The sequence below is a fragment of the Cajanus cajan genome, chromosome 11 (genome assembly GCF_000230855.2).
Source record: "Cajanus cajan strain Asha chromosome 11, NIPB_CcT2T_4, whole genome shotgun sequence".
Classification (NCBI taxonomy): domain Eukaryota; kingdom Viridiplantae; phylum Streptophyta; class Magnoliopsida; order Fabales; family Fabaceae; genus Cajanus; species Cajanus cajan.
Genome location: NC_138527.1, coordinates 45,223,758 through 45,241,622, shown reverse-complemented (window position 1 = coordinate 45,241,622; position 17,865 = coordinate 45,223,758). Strand labels below are relative to the sequence as shown.

General features: G+C 32.1%; 3 protein-coding genes across 3 annotated transcripts; 2 read left to right on the top strand and 1 right to left on the bottom strand.

Moving 5' to 3' along the window:
* The first annotated feature begins 4,271 nt into the window (after positions 1–4,271).
* Positions 4,272–12,155, top strand: LOC109803205 (uncharacterized). The gene is made up of 8 exons (XM_020364671.3): positions 4,272–6,946; positions 7,565–7,694; positions 7,820–7,908; positions 8,239–8,477; positions 9,675–9,761; positions 10,505–10,604; positions 10,736–10,943; positions 11,031–12,155. The coding sequence occupies exons 1-8, from the start codon at positions 4,631–4,633 to the stop codon at positions 11,783–11,785; spliced, it is 3,924 nt and encodes a 1,307-aa protein (XP_020220260.2). The 5' UTR covers positions 4,272–4,630; the 3' UTR covers positions 11,786–12,155.
* A 2,759-nt stretch (positions 12,156–14,914) lies between these two features.
* On the top strand, positions 14,915–16,667 carry LOC109803153 (Ribosomal L18p/L5e family protein). The gene has a single exon (XM_020364605.3). The coding sequence runs from the start codon at positions 15,253–15,255 to the stop codon at positions 16,246–16,248; it is 996 nt and encodes a 331-aa protein (XP_020220194.1). The 5' UTR covers positions 14,915–15,252; the 3' UTR covers positions 16,249–16,667.
* Positions 16,668–16,734: 67 nt separating this feature from the next.
* On the bottom strand, positions 16,735–17,464 carry FDC1 (2Fe-2S ferredoxin-like superfamily protein). Its single transcript, XM_020364606.3, has one exon. It carries the CDS (start codon positions 17,341–17,343, stop codon positions 16,906–16,908), a length of 438 nt encoding a protein of 145 aa, XP_020220195.1. The 5' UTR covers positions 17,344–17,464; the 3' UTR covers positions 16,735–16,905.
* Positions 17,465–17,865: the final 401 nt, after the last annotated feature.

Below are 17,865 nucleotides of genomic sequence, written 5' to 3'. Positions count from 1 at the left end.
TATTAACCTTATTTTATTTTGGATAATAACTTAAGTGATTATGTTGTATTTTAATTTTCAATTGTCTTCTTTAAAGACAAATCCTAAAATGTACGAGAAAGAAAAAAAAGTCACTTTACAATTTTGATCCTTTGATAACTTTTTAATAAAAATAATACTATATCTTAAATTAGGAACGTAAATGATTGATTTTAAATATAATCCTTGCCAAAGAACATCTCTCACATTTATTGTATCACCATTTGTTATATAAATCTTTATTTCATCGTTACATTTTTCATAATTCAATAAGGTTGTATCTAATATCGACATATTGTATAGTGTCAACGATCCAAACATTTTGGTTTTCATTCTATGAGAGTGAAAAATTATGTGATATTACCTTGTTGGGCAATTGCTACTTTAGATGAATTGTCTAATGCCTTTGATATTTGTTGTTGTTGAAAGAGGAACTTCAGTTTCCCATTTACTCTTAAGTAAAAGTTGTAATATTAGGCTTATCTTAAGTTGTACGATTGTAGTGTCAGCAAATTCATCTACATGGGTTGTAAGGTTGTTTTTCCTTTGACTTTGTGACTTTCAATCCTGAGATTTTTCATGGATATCCTAACAAGTTTATTTGGTGTGAAATGATTTCTTTTAATGTTCACACCATAGGCAGTGCTCTATTGGCCTTTGTGGTTGAGATTGTGTAGACGTAAGTATTGATCTTTGAGATTGTTCTTCTAGAAAGACATATCCAAATTCATTCAACATGACTTTCTTCTCACTCTCTTTTCCTCACACCTCAGAGAACACTTTACAAAGAGAAGGAACTATATTCATCCAAAGGATGCGTCCTCATACTTTATCCAAGACTTTATTGAGTCTTTGAAGAAAGTTGGATATGTGATCTTTCTCAAACATTTGATTATATAAAATTTCATCCTCAACACACTTCCATGAAATGTATAATGTATTCATCTTGTGCCACAAATCAATCAACTAATTTTAGTACTCTGTTATGATCATCGATCCTTGTCTTATGTTTCTTATAATGAAACAAAATTTAAAACAGTAAGATGTGTTCTCAAGATTGAAGTACATCTCTTGAACAACCTTCCAAATTTCATGGGCATTTTGTTAAAACATATATAAGTTTTCCCTATGAGACACTCCATTGAATTGATTAACCACACCATAACAATTAAGTTTTCGTATTTCTATGCCTTGTACCATGCATCACTTAGTTTTAAGGCAAGAATCTTGCCAATTAGTTATTCTACTTTTCCTTTCCTTTAAATGACTAACAAAACATATTGAAATCATTCACGAAAGTTTGATTGATTCGATTTGTGTTAGGTGATCTATAGTGAATAATTGATATCCGAGATGGATGAAGATTGGGTTGATTCAAACATTATGCCAAATGATAACGAGGCTCACAAGTTTTCACAAATTTTTACAAACTAAAAGCTTGTGATACCATGAGAACACTAAAGTGTTTGGAAAGAAATGCATGCTTTATTCGTTAACAAATTGAATACAAATATATACAATCTTTATGAGACAGTCTAAGAGCTATTTTAGAAAGAGAAAAGCTAGCAACACTCTTTAGTACATTTTTCTTAACACACACTCTTATTGGTTATAATTTATTAAAAACTACAAAATAGAAGCGAGAGTTATCAAATAGGATGTGAGACCCGCTAAATTTTATATTTTTCAACAAATATTAATTAATCTAAAAAAAATATAGAAAAAGTCAAGTATAAAAAAAAGGATAAAAAACTCCTAAAATTTAGGAGAGATTTGACTTGAATTAATATGCAAGTCACATCAACTCTTTCCTACATTGATTGTATGGAAAATTGAAAGATGGGAGAGATTTAACTCTTCTAAACTAGTCTTATCACTTTAGATAATAAAGTTAACATATCTTTATAGTTTAAATGTTTAATAACCCAAATTTAGGTATATTGAAATTTTGTAAAATAAAAAAAATTATGCAAAATACCCAACTAATAAATTTTTAGAAAAAATTAAAAAAAAATACCCACACATTAAAATGTTTTTTTTTCTTATCATAACAATTAATAAGAATCCTTATAATAAAATAGACAACTTAAATTAATATACGACAAGCAAAACTATCACGTAAATGTTATTACCATTTGTCATTATCGTCATCATCACTACTATCACTATTATCATCATCGCATCTCCATTATTGTTATCATCATCAATGCCTTTCTCACCATCTCCATCCTTATGACCACTGTTATTATTGACGATGATGACAATAATAACAATAACAATGACGATAATAACAATAATTTTGATGGTTATGATGTTGGTGGTGGTGTGCAATTATGACAATAATGGTGACAATGGAAACGATGATAATGGTAGTGATAGTTATGATAATGATGATTGCGATGATGTTGATGATTAAAGATGAGAATAAGTCAGGTTAGACTTTGAATACAAGATCATACCTATTATATAAAATTAAAGTCTAAGCCCAATAAACTTTGTTTTAATTAATTCGACCTATTATTTATCATAAACTTTTATTATCTATCATCTACTTTTTTTATGAGCACCTTTTTAAAAGTTAGATTGACCTATTAACTTATTTAATTTTACATTAGTAACCTTAAATAAGTTAAAAAAAACTTAATTTTAAGTAAAACCAACAAAACTATTTTTAATTATGTGTGAGTTTTTTTTTTTTAATTTACGTAATAAAAAAATAATTTATTTTATTATTATTGTTAAAATTTAGAGTTTAAAATAAAAAATTAAAATAAGAGGGACAACTCATCCATACTCATGTATAATACACTCACGCACAAGATGAAAGAAGATAATGTTATATTTTTTTTCTAAATATTTCATATTATCTCATTTAGAACATTCTAAATAACTAACCATGAATGTGAAGAAAAATAATAGGCAAAAATGCGATTGTTAGAGTTTCTATTTTTGATTTCTTGATTTTGTATAGATAAAGAATGTAAAATATTTAAGTGTAGTGAAAATGTAAAAAAAAAAATATTGATAACTTTTTTTTATAGGACAAAACTTGGACACAATTCCTTAGTTGCAACCAGTGGTTTTTCCACTAGAATGAGAGTTTTATCTCAATAATATGCGCAAATATATATTAATAAGATTTGCATTAAATGCAATTACAAATAAAAATTTCATTCTAATTAAAAAATAATATCAACTATTTTTTTATTGTATATTTAGTTATTTAATTTTATTATTAATAAAATAATATGTATATTATTATTTTTATTATATCATATAGATAAACATATTAGTTTATCAAACCTAAAAATTATTTTATAAATCTAAACTTAAATTTTATAAATAAATATATTTTTAAAGTATAAATATGATATTTTTTTACTAAAGAGATTAGACTACAAATCTCTTATTTAATGTCTGGCTTATTCCAAACAATAATGATGATAATTTTTTTATAAAATGATAAAAAAAAAATATACAAATATTTTGCTTAATTGTTTTTAAGAATTTAGTTGTTAGGTATTTTATTTATTATTTAAAAAAAATCAATTTTTTTATAATATTTAAACCTAAAAATTATTAAATATTTTAATAAGTAAGTAATTACAATATAGATAAGTATGATATTGTATAAAGTGGCGGGAGAAAAGACAAAAATATTAAGATAGATCATTCACTTTAATGTCACAAAATATTTTTAAAAATAAAATAAAAAATAATAATGTGAAAGATTATTTAGAATTGGTCAATATTAATTACTAAAATTAATTTTTCTTAATAATTAAAGATATAATTATCCATAAATTATAGAAAAAAAATATCTCAAGAAGAAGTATTATCTTAATATAGATAATATAAATAAAAATTAAAATAAAAAATATAATAGTATAAATAATTATTTACGTCAATGATGATTCTTAAACTTATTTATTTATTTTCTTAATAATTAAAGATATAATCATCTATAAATTATAGAAATAAAGAATAATTACGATATAAAATATTATTTTTAACACGTGAACAAACTAAAATTTTGAATAGTTGAAGTAAGAAAAACTTGCCCGGTATTAACATGGACGTAGGAAAAAACTGTATAAACAGCCGCGAAAACCATTTTGATTTGGCCACGTCCATGATGCATGACGTGGCAGAATGAGAAGCGTTGGATTCAACAAAAAAAGAAAATTTGGAGGGAAAATAAAATAAGAAAAATATAAAGGGGGAAAACGCTGACACTGTTTTCTGTTTGTGTTTTTAACTTTTATTTAATATCGATTATCGATTTTAGATATTGGCTTACGCGCTGCATCTACAAATCGCAACCCAAAATCTCTCTCTCTCTCTGATTGGTTTCGTTAAATTTCTCTCCGTCTCACGTCGCTGCCGGATCACTTTGGGATTTTCGGCGGGCACTTGCGTCGCACTCGCATGACCCAATTATTGCGAGGGACGAATTCCTTGAATTTTCCGGCGAGGTAAGATTCCATTGAAATTTTGTTTTGGTCCGAAGGGGAGGGGGAAACTTTGCGTAATTACGGTCGATTTCTCTTCAGATCTGGGATTTAGGGTTTGGTTGCGGGTGATGTTAATTTTGGAGGAGGGGTTTTGGTAGATGGAATCGGGCGTGAGATCGAGTGGTTCTGGGGTTTTGGTGAAGAGCAGAAACTCCTCGGGTTGTTTAATTGTGCGAAAGAAAGGGGATGGGTTGGGTGCTACTGCTTCCACCTCTCGGAAGCTTTATGAATCGAAGAAAAGGGCCAACATTAACGTGTCCTTGAGTGATTCTGGGTCAAGCGACGAGTTGATGATGCCTCCCGGTAGAAGGGTTGGCCCGGAGACTATACGAGTTTGCAATGGTTTGGCTGCCTCTGAGCGTGGTAGTAGTGAAATTAGTCGCAAGAGGAATAGAGTGGAACTGATTAGGGGTAGTGGAGAAGGTATTGCTTCGGAGAGAGGTTTGGAGCAGAGGGATAGGAAGCTTACTAAATTGGATGTGTATGATTTTGACGAATATGATGGTATGGATATGGAAAACATGAGGAGGAGGCATTTGGATGGTAATGGAGTTGGTCATGGAGGAGGAAAGTTTATGGGATCAGTTCATGCTTCTAGAATTGGCGTTGATAGGGAATTCAAAACAGGGTCAAGTGGACGTGTTCTTGATAAGAGAAAGGACTCCCATTATGACAGGCCCAGTGGCTTGTATCCCGGGGATAATGTTGATCACAGTAGACTCAAGATGAACAGGGATATGGCTCGACTACCGCTACCATCACAGAGGGAGAAGCTTAATTCAGATGGGTCCATTAGGGTTCAAGGAAAAAATGGTGTTTTGAAGGTAATGGTTAATAAGAATAAGGTGGGTGTGTCATCAGAACACTATGATCATCGTAAACCTGTGGAAAGCAGGGAAAGCAGGCAAAGGTTGAAGAGTGAAGAGAATGCCACAAGATGGATGAGTGAAGAGAATGCCACAAGATGGATGAGTGAAGAGAATGCCTCAAGATGGAAGAGCGAAGAAAATGCCAAGAAGTTGAAGACCGAAGAGACTGCCAAGAAGAATGTTCCAATTTGTTCTTCATCGTACTTGGAAGCCAAACCTGTTGAGAAACCAAGATTACTTAAGAGGCTGGAGAAGAAACGGATAGCATCAAGAAAATCCTTGTCAAGCAAGGACAGTAAGGGTGATGAGGGGGATTCAGATAACAGTGACACATCATTGAATCTGGGAATAAAAAATACTGAAGCTCATAAGCCTGGGAAAAAAATAATCTCTGACGATGAGCAGACTCCAGGGCATGAAAAACTCCCCACCACAAAAGTTAAAGAAGGAAAAATCAAGCGTGGTAGTGGTACAGAAAAACAGAAGCTGCGAGAACGAATAAGGGAGATGCTGCTGAGTTCAGGTTGGACCATAGACTATCGACCTCGAAGGAACAGAGACTACCTGGATGCAGTTTACATCAATCCATCAGGTACAGCCTATTGGTCTATCATCAAGGCCTATGATGCACTTCAAAAGCAATTGAATGATGATGCTAATGAGGCCATGCGCAAAGGAGACAGTTCTTCTTTTGCTCCTATTACAGATGAGGTGCTCAGTCAGCTAACAAGGAAAACTAGGAAGAAAATGGAGAAAGAATTGAAAAAGAAGAAGAAAAGATATGATAGTGAAAGTGATAATAAAAGAGAGCCGCAGTTAAGACGATCTTCCACCAACAAGCATGAAATGAATAGCACAGATAGTGATAGTGACAGGGAGAAGTTAAGCTCTTTTATAAAGCATGGAAGTAAGTCAATAAAAAATAAAATGTTTGAAAATACCACTATCAGTGCTCGCTCTAAAATTCCAAATGCTAACCATCACTCAAGTGACGGAATAGAAAAATCATCATTTGGATGTGATCCTTATATACATGGACGGAAAAGTAAAAAACATGGAAGATGTACTTTGTTAGTTCGCAGTTCTGACAAAGGATTAAATTCAGAAGCTGATGGCTTTGTCCCATATATGGGAAAACGGACAGTTCTTTCCTGGTTGATTGACTCTGGATCAGTAGAGTTAAGCCAAAAGGTTCAGTACCGCAGACGGAAGAAAGTCCTGCTGGAGGGGTGGATCACAAGAGATGGTATTCATTGTGGCTGCTGTAGTAAGATCCTCACAGTTTCAAAGTTTGAGCTTCATGCAGGAAGCAAATTGCCACAGCCTTATCAAAACATATATTTGGAATCTGGAGTTTCTCTTCTACAGTGCCAGATAGATGCATGGAATAGACAAGAGCATTCTGAAAAAATTGGTTTCCATTCTGTTGATATTGATGGAGATGATCCAAATGATGATACTTGTGGTATATGTGGAGATGGAGGGGATTTAATCTGTTGTGATGGTTGTCCGTCAACATTTCATCAGAGATGCTTGGATATACAGGTATGTGTGCATATTTTATTCTCCAAATGGCATGTTATGTTTTCATTTCTCAACATATTGTTAGTGTATATTTTGTTCTCTGTATTGCTTTGCATTTTCTCTTAATCTCTTATTGAACATTAGCATATTAAATTTATGTTTCCCTTTCAGATGCTGTTTCGTTTGTCTAATTTTTGTTTAGGGTGGTGGAAGTGGGACAGTAATATCTCATTGTTGGGAGTTTTTTGTTATGAAGTCAAGGGGAGTAGGGGACTGAAGATACTTTCTTGTTATTATGATATTGCCAAATGTTGTTAGGGGAATGCTGAAAATGGTATCACTAAACAAAACTTGTATCTACTAAGACTAGACAAAAATTGTGCCTACTGTCAATATTAAATTTATGATTATCTATCTTCTTTGATATATAGAACTATAGAAGGCATGTTGAATGGGTTTTCTCAGAGTAGAGTCCAGGGTTCCTGCACATAAAACTAGAATAATTTATTATTGACACTTTGATGGAAGTGTTATTGACTTGTTGCAATTTACTGTATTTTATTTTTGCAACATAATTGATTTATTAAGTATTTTAGGAGGATAGTTGTCTTTATGAGGAATTCATTTATGTTGTTGCAGATGCTTCCTCCCGGTGAATGGCATTGTCCGAATTGTACCTGTAAATTTTGTGGCATAGCCAGTGGAACTTCTGACAAAGATGAAGCAACTGTGTATGTCCTACGTACTTGCAACTTATGCGAGAAGAAATGTATTCACTTTCTCTTATTTATATTTGATGTTTCTTTAAAATGTTTACATTGTTTTGGCCCTTACGACCCTTTTGTTTTTTCTTTTTTTCTAACTTTGTTTTATAAATACTTTCTTTTTGCGTAGATCATGACTCTTGCACTAAGGAGATTGATACCCTTCCTGATAACTTTAATACATCAAGCCTTTCTTTTTGTGGGAAAGAATGCAAAGAGGTACCTCTTACAGTTTCTTCTGCTTTTTTCAATTTTATGAAGCATAACTTAAATGTATATGTATTTATTTAGCTATTTCTATTTTACAATTGAGCATGCTTGAATACCTTTTATACTTGTGCACTTGTGTATAGAATTTGTGTTTCCTTCAAGACTCTTAGAATTCTCTTTTTTAGGAATATCTGCATTTTAATAATTTTTTTAAAGTAATAGTTTTCCAGAGAAGAAAAATAGAAGCAAACATTTGTAGTGCTGCTTTGCTAAGACCAGATTCTGAACTATTATTATTATTATTATTTTTTTTGAATTATATTCTTTGTAACTTTACAGCTGTCTGAACACTTGAAGAAATACCTTGGTGCTAAGCATGAACTAGAAGCGGGTTTTTCTTGGTCTCTCATTCATAGAACAGATGATGACTCAGAAGCTGCTTGCAGGGGAATTACCCACAGGGTAGAATGCAATTCCAAGCTGGCTATTGCACTGACAGTGATGGATGAATGCTTTTTACCTGTTATTGATCGAAGGAGTGGGATCAATTTAATCCGTAATGTTTTATATAATTGTGGGTAAGCACTAGTAAGTCTTTATGAATTAACCATAATACCCTATAATTGATTCACGAGACCTCTCATTTAGATGAATGCCAATGTCTGATTCTGTAAGTTTTATAGTTTTCAGCATTTGTAAAATATTAAATTGATAAAAATGTCTTTTTCTTTTTTTGTTTTACCTTATAATGCTATCTGACTCAGTATATGATATTGACTGTTTGATAATTTAAGTCGGTAGAAAAGGAAATGACTAGTTTAGGCTTATTTGCACTTGCACATTTGCGCTCTTGGCCCCTCTAATTTGTACTATTGCAATTTTGGTCCCCCCAGTTTTTTTCATGCGAATTAACTCCTTTTATTTTTAAAATTAAGAAAACGCCTTCCTTTTTGTTGTTTTACCTTATACTGCTATCTGACTCAGTAAATGATGTTGACTGTTAGAAAACTTAAGTTGGTAGAAAATGAAATGATTAGTTTAGGCTTATTTACACTTTTGGTCCCTCTAATTTGTACTATGTGCAGTTTTGGTTCTTCAAGTTTTTTTCGTGCTAATTAACTCTATTTCTAAAGTTAAGCAAATTTGACCCCCTTGTCAATTTTCTTCTACACAAAACCATCAGATTTTTTTAATCCAAATTTTTGGGGTTTATGAGAGTTGAAATATGAAATAATCAAGTTTAGAAGAAAAAAATTTAGTAGAAACTAGAGAAAAATTGAATGATTTTATAAGATGTGAAATTAGGGGTTCGGAGAGGTGAATTTTTGAATTTTTTTAATTGTATTTTTTTGGTGAAATTTGTTGCTTTAGTTGATGATCATTTGGGATGCCGCTCCACTTTCTGATCAATTTTTAAAGATTGAGTAAAAAAGTGAGAATTTCAGTGGTTTAGGTATAAGAAAATCGACATGGAGGAGGAACCAAATTTGCTAAATTTAAAAATGGAGACTTAATTGGCTTAAAAAAACTGTAGGGAACTAACAATTAAGCTTTTAGTTTATAAGCATCATTTTAGTGTCTGGTTTGTTTGGGTTACTTCAAAATTTGAAATTTCTTTTAGAATGGTCCATGATTTACCGTGGCATTGTGCTCGAAGTACATTACATTCAAAAATTAAATTATCCTCCTTCTGCATTTTGATGTTTCCTGTGAGTCGAAGATTTCTAGCCTTGACAGTTTTTCTTATAAATATTTTGCTTTCTATTCATTTTCAGGTCAAACTTTAGTCGGTTGAGTTATAGTGGCTTTTACACAGCTATTTTGGAGAGAGGGGATGAAATTGTCGCAGCAGCATCTATCAGGTACTAAGCCTCAGACTTTGCCTTGCTGATTCATTTACTGACCTTTTCTTTTGAGGAGGGAAAAATGCAGAAACAGAAGAAGTTGGGAGAGTGAAAGGTGTTTCTGTTGCTATTTGATTGAAAGTTCACCTACTTACCAGTTGTACCTTTAGAGTTAGGGGAACTAAGGAAATAACTAAAAAAATAACTGACACTTGACAAGAGAAAAAAAATAATATCGTAGTTACCTAGAGAATTTGTTTTAATCACGTGCAGGAAATGGAATTCTTAATAATGTAATATGTATATCAGCCCTGGTTCAATTTCTTTAGAGAGAGCTTTGCCTTTTCATATGAGTAGTCTGTTGCGTTTACTAATATCTGTCATACACAAGTGTGACTACTTTAGAGAGGGCTTCTCCTTTCAATACACTAGTCTGTTAAATTGAGTTAGAAATAACCAAGTTGGCAATAACGAGGGGAAAGACTTCATGAGCTGGCAATGCCCTAATCCTGTCACCTTTATCAAAATAAGCCATATTACTTGTAATGAGGAACATGAGGGACATTAGGTAGCCATTTGCTCTGGTTCCTAACTTCCTTGAAAATAACATTCAGTTCTACTGATTTAGCTTAAAGGGATTGTTAAAGGCCATGACTATTTTCTTGCACTCTCTCATAGTTTGTTTATATGCTGCTCTGTGTATTTCTTGTTAATGTGAATAAATGGGAGTATTTATGTAAGTATTTACTTTCCCATCTTAGGTTCCATGGAACTATGATAGCAGAGATGCCATTCATTGGAACTCGCCATATATATAGGCGCCAAGGGATGTGCCGCCGGCTTTTTTCTGCCATTGAATCGGTAAACCTTGAAGCTATGGTTCTTTGTGCTTTCCTTGCAACTAAGATCTATCTAAAATTTTGGTTGGGCCTTTTTGTATGCATCTGTTAATGACTTTGACTTGTTCTTGTCTTATCTGTTTCTATCGGAAGGCCCTTTGCTCTCTGAAGGTTGAAAAGCTAGTTATTCCTGCAATTGCTGAACTCACACATACATGGACGACAATTTTTGGCTTCACACATCTAGACGAATCACTCAGACAAGAAATGAAGTCACTGAATATGATGGCCTTCCCTGGTATAGATATGCTACAGAAGGCTATAGTGGAACAAAGAAAACATGAGGGTGATACAACCACAGGTGTTGATGTTGTTTTTGTTTATTTTAAATTTTAGGAAGTTACTTTTTCCTGTACTTAAGTTTTACCTTTTATTTTTGTCCTGACAGGTTCTGAGAAAATGGAAAATGGAGGTAATGATTTGACCAAAACGGGAAATAGGTCTGATTTGGGTTCTTCAACTCCGCAAGATCCTCATGGAAGTGATGATGTTAGTTCAAATCCTACCAATGAGTCGAATGATGAATGTAGCTATGCTTCTCAAGAACTAAACAACCATGTTTTGGTCGATGGGACTCTCCGTTCCAAATCTTATTCTGAGGAAATGGTGTCTGATTCAGTTTCAGATAAATGTGTTTCTCCTTCTAGAACAAGTCATAGTGCAGTGCAAATGAAAAATGAAGAATTGACTGCTTCTCCTGTTGATAAATTAAATCCTTCTTCCAAAAGTCAATCCATTTCTCTGAATGGCACTTCTGTGAGTCGTCACCCATTAGATATTCGGAGAGCTCAAACTTTGGTTCAGGAAACTGCTTGTTCTGAACGGTGTCCCGCAGAAAACCTTGACAAGAAATGTCACTCATCCACTGCTATGAATTGTGATTCATTGGAGCTTGACATTAATCCAGTGTTGGATTCTGAAATGGCAGACAATACTACGCCTTCTAAAGAGGTTTATATGAATGACGCTCTTGAAACAGTTCCTTCAGGGAATTTATCTGGAGAGAATATTGCAAAGGGGAATAATGAAAATGTAGATGTCTCCGGTTCTGCTCTCAATCATGCTAATGAGAGTTATTTGCAACTAGGTTCTGATTCCAATGGTGAAATTGGATTTGAGAATGACAAGTATTTACATTTGTAACGCAGGAGTTGCTTCAAATGAAATGGATCTTGATGAAAGTGGCCTAAATGCTTCAGGTGATTGTTCCGAGACTGTTCTGGTCTAACAGAATGATCAAGTCATGTACTGCTCGTGATTCTCTCTGTAAGTTTATCAAGGTTTTTGAAGTTTCGGCGTTGTGCTTTGATCCGGTGTTATGAATAAGTTCTATTGATTGAGGGAAGTATTGTTTGGTCCCCTTGTCATTTATGAGTTAATTTTTTAAGGTTAAAAGTAGCTCACTTCAATTTTATGTGAATGTTACTTCTGCCAAAAAGATTCTACTGCATCTGGCACCAGACCTGTTGCCATATGATCATTTAGCTGAATGGGTGAAGTTATTGGAAAGTAATCTGCAACGGTCCTTCAAATTACTATAATATCCCTATTGCAGTTTAAGTAAACAAAAGTGATATATGAAGTTTTTATCCTAAAATTTTAATGTTGACTGTTAACTTATTTCAACTAATAAAAAATAAGTGTAAGTCGGTTAGGAATCACCTATAAACAAATATTATATTTAAATATATAAGTTATATTTTAAATTTGTATAAATAAATATTTTTAAACATAATTTATATTATAGCACAAAATTATTTTTAATTTTTGATAGTTTATTTGAAAATATTAGTTATAAATGATTATAATGAATAAAAATTAAATTAGATAAAAAATTAAAAAAAATCTTTATAAACTCTCTTGTTAAAAAAAGTATTTAGAAAATTTTTGTTCAAGATAATAATTTGTGTTTAACATACATTGGTTGATTTGCAAGAAATATTGGTGTTTTATGTATTGCTATTGAAGAAATTACTTAAATTGACTATTTTTTACCTCTTTTTGTTGACGAAAAGTTTTAAATTGTCATTAAATATGCTTTTTTTTAATCGTAATATAAAATTAATACTATAGTTTATACAATACATAATATAAATGATTGTTTTATATAACTAAAATTTATGATGAATAAATATTTTGATATATAAAATTATATCATAATTAAAGTTCATAATAAATAAATAAATAATTTTAAGAATATAAATTAGGTTTTAGATTTATAATAAATATTAATATTTGTGATATAAGATTATTTATATCCATGACTATTTTTTTAAAAATTTAAATTTAAATTTAAAATAAAAATGAAAATAATAGTTTGAATGATATAAGAGTTTGTTTGTTTTCCAAAAATACTCGTTAATTTTTTATTAAGAAATTTTTCTTAAAAAATTAATTTATGAAAATATTCTTGTTTAAAATAATTTATTTTTATATATAAAAGATGGATAACATAAACACATAGTTATTATGTTGTAGGTAAATATGTATTATGTTGTAGAATAAGATTATTAATTTTTTATAAGTTATTTTAAAATTATATTTATAATAATTTTTAAGTGAGTGGTAATATAAATTTTTACACTAATAATATATTAAAATCAAGTTTAAAACTCTAATTTAGTTTCTTATAATATTTGTTTGTTTCAATTTAGTCCCACTTTAATTTTTTATTTAAATTTGGTCCCCAATAATTTAAATTATTACAATTTAGGACTTCCGTCCAAATGATTTAGACGGAGTTAACAGTTGGCCTCGTGGATGTCACGTGGATGCACACGTGGATGCACACATGGAAGCACACGTGGATGCCAAATTTTTTTAATGCATCTGAAGCCAGAACGGTCTGTTCTGATTACACACTTGGTGTGTTAATTTTGCACCTGGAAACTCGATGATTATAATCAGTGACAGATCCAGAAATTTTAGATCGTGGGGGCAATACTTATTTATATATTTGTAATATTAAAAATTTTACATATAATTTTTAAAAGTATAAATATATATTATAGTTATTTTTTATAATTTTTTATATCTATAAGTACGATTAAAGATGAAAATAAACTTGGTCAGATTATGTTATATTATAATTTAACAGAATTAAACCTAATTTTTATTAAAAATAAATGTTATTAATATGATATATTTATCTGTCATAGACATTTTTTAAAATGTTTGGTTAGAACTACAATCTTAAAAACCTACTTAATAATAATTTAACACTAATAAAAACATAAAAGTAAATATGTTAAATCTTATAAAAATAAAATTTAATTTATTTATCATATAAAGATGTTTTTGATATGTGATATAAATTTTTACATTTTTTATTTTTTTTATCAACATATACAATAAATAGAAAACACAAAAGTTTGACAAATATGAGATAAATGAATAATTCTTCGAAATTTATATTCTATACATATGATAATTTAAATATATATATATATTAGAATATAATTTTTATTTTTTAAAATATATTACTTTTTAGATAAAAAAAATTATGTATGTGTAAATGGTTTGTCTTTGATCTTTGAACCACATTGTGTGTTGGTTGGCGTTCTGGAACGACTCATTCTGAACCTGAATGACCCGTTTTGGAAACCAGAACGGTCTGTTTCGATTTCAGAAGAGTCTGTTCTGATGCACTCGTTGGTGTTAAATAATGCATCCGGAACGCCTCGCTCCAGATGCAAAATTTATGCACCATGAGTGCAACCAGAACGGTCCGTTCCGGTTTTAGAACGGGCCGTTCTGGTTTTAGAACGGGTCGTTCTGGTTTCATATGCATGAAAAAAATTAAGCATTCACGTATGCATCCACGTTCGCATCCAAGTGGCGTTCACGTCACCAGGAGTTAACCCCATTTAAATCATTTGGAAGGAAGTCCCAAATTGCAATAATTTAAATTATTGGAGACCAAATTAAAATAAAAAATTAAAGTGAGACTAAATTGAAATAAAAAATATTATAAGAGACCAAATTAAATTTTTAACCTAAAATCAAAGAAAATAAAATTTGAGATACCAAGTAAAAGTATATATATATATATATATATATATATATATATATATATTATATCAAGTATAATAAAAAATGTACTAAATATTATTTTTATGTATATATTTTTTTCATTATTAATAATATATCTATGCATAATAAATAAATTAATAAAAAAGATAGATATAAAAGTAATATTATATAAATTATTTTGTTTTGTTGTACGCATAATATTTTTGTTGTAGTATAAATATATTATTTCTAAAATTTGAGAATTAAATCCGAAAAGTTGGGAAGTATAGATAATTGTTTAGCGCACCCCGCAAGAGGAAAGTAGAAAAGAAAAAAGTCGTTGCACAACCCCATCCTAGTCATTGTTATTGTCTGTATTTGCATTCTCGAACCAAATAGATTTCAGATTCCTTTAAATCGGTTCATTCATTGATTCGTGTTCATTCTAAGGGTCATGTCTCCAATTATAACACGGTCTCTAAGGCTCGGTTAGCTACTGTGTGAGTGCGTGCACGCCAACTGTTTGTTCTTTTACTTCTGCGAGCAATTTTAGTTGGCATCTACTTGTTTTTCCTGCTTCACTTTTCAAAACTCTGGTAATGGTGTTCGTGCTCGCAAGAAAGGTTGTTTCTTTATACAGTCAACATTTTCTCCCCAGGACCTTCAATATGTGCTTCAAGTTCCTAACCACCATTCCCAACAAAGACATTGAGGCTGCAGCGAGTTCTGTATCCGTGCCACCTTCTGAATACTCTAGCAACCTCCATCTTTCCCCCTTTTTCTCTGACTTCCATAACCCCCCAACTGGATTTGATATCGAGCTTGTGGATCATGATGCTTGGGGGGTCTCATCTGAGGTGGCACAAGCCTGGCGAGGACCTGCATCAAAAGCTAGTTCTTTTGGTCCGCAAGTGACTGATGAAGCCCTTGATGACCATGTTGAGGGTGAATTTGATTTTGAAGACATAGATAACATGAGAGTTCGTGGCAATCTGTTCTATAAGCTTGAGCGCAGTTCCAAGGAGTTTGAAGAGTATAATTTTGATTTTCACGGGAAGAAATCTTCCAAGAAAAAAGAGGTAAACAAAGCTAAAACAACTCCAAATGAGACCTCCAAAGATCAAAAGCTTCCCAGAGTTGATGACTTGAAAATAAGTAAAAGTGTTGTGCCCCGGGTGGATGAAATCTTTGATGGGTCTCCTGTGAACAAGAGACAGAGGACTCCCACGTTTAACCAACTCACAGGTCCTTACCATGAACCGTTTTGCTTGGACATTTTCATATCAAAAGCCTCTGTTCGTGCTTGCGTTGTTCATAGGGTAACTAGCAGGGTTGTTGCTGTGGCACATTCCATTTCCAAGGACTTCAAGTTTGACCTGGCTTCTACCAAGAACAAAACCACTTGTGCTGCTGTGGGGGCAATTCTGGCTCAGAGAGCATTGGCTGATGATATTCATGACGTGATTTACACTCCAAGGAAAGGAGAAAGGTTGGAGGGTAAGCTTCAGATTGTTCTTCGGTCTATCATTGATAATGGGGTCAACGTAAAGGTAAAGATTAAGCAGAGACCCAAGAAATCTTTCAACCGCTTTTGACCTTAAGTGTGCTTGTTCACTTGCTATTATCTGTTGTCCATTGTTCGATGTTTATATATATGAGACGCATATAAGCTTACATTTTACACAAACGGAAGGGGTTGGGTCCTTTTATGCAAGACTCGAGGTTTGAATATGCCGTTGCTATTTTTCACAATACTTGATGTTAAGGGAAATTCCAGACAAATATAGCTTGCAGTTGTGCAAATTCGCAATATAGTTGCAGTGACTCCAACTGACTTCAAAAACCCTGATGTCGTGGCAGCAGATCTTTTTTAAAAACCTTGGAAACATTAGCCTAGGTAGGGTTTGAATCATTTGTCTACTGTGAACTTCTACTACCATTTTGGATTCCTCCTTTGTAATATGTGAATAAGGTTTAGTATTTCCAAATAAAATTGCATAATGATAATCACATATCCACTATCCACATTTGGTTCTTTAAGTTAGATAAACCATTAATCAGCATTGTTGGCACTTGGGGTCTATTCTAATTTGAATCAAATGTTCTATTTTCATGCATCAATAAAAATCTACACAATAAAACATAAGTATAGATAAGCCCAGAGCGACAACAACAATTATTAGAAACAAGCAAAGACTCAACCAAAACCAGCAGCAGCATGGTATTAACTTCATTCAAAACTCAAAAACAGACTAATCATTGGCTGTGGCTAACTGCAACGAAAGTAGTTCTTCCTCTGGGATGATCTTAATATGGCAATCAGATTTAGGGTAGGCAGCACACAAGAGTGCATAGCCACGCTCCACCACGTCATCGCTGAGCATTCCGTCGCTCTGATCAACAGATCCTCTGATGAGACGTGCAGGGCATGTCATGCAGACTCCAAGCTTGCAGTCATGAGGCACAGACAAGCCAGAGTCCAATGCCTTTGACAGTATGGTCTCGTCAGGTTCAACTTCCAGCTCAGTGGACCGCCCCTCGTGCTCAACCACCACTTTATACGACCTCACTCTCAGTGGCCGCATACCATGACGTGGCCGAGGGTTGAACTGAGAAGCAGTGAAGAGCTTGGTGGTGGGGTGCCTCTGTCTGAAAAGAGTGAAGGGTGTTGTTAACTGAAGGCTTGCCATGTTTGAGTTCCAAAGATAGTAGTGTTTCTGAGATGGGGCGAAGCGTGTGGTGGATGAAGGGATAAGACCTGTGGTTGTAAGAACCTTTTTTCACCCACCTTCGCTAGCTAGCACTAGCACCAAGAGATTATGTTGACCCAGTTTTTAATATTATTTTTTCATTAATCAAAATTATTATATAAATATTTAGAATGAAAATATTAAAGATTAAATTTCTTATTTATTTTGTATGGATAAAATTGATTTAATTAATGAAATGCATTCCTTCAAAAATTATGCAATGTTGTCAAGTTTAAAATATAATGATGATTTTATTTAGTGAAAAAAGACAATTATACAACAGCGATCGTTATTAATTAGAAAAATAATGTACAATTACTTAAAAAAAAAAGATTTTCTGTTTAAAATGACAAATAAGAGTAAATATAAAAATATTTTAAATAAATACATACAAATAAGTTAAAAGGTAAATAAATTTTAAAAAATCTATTTATATATAATATTGATCAGTATTTTTTTTGT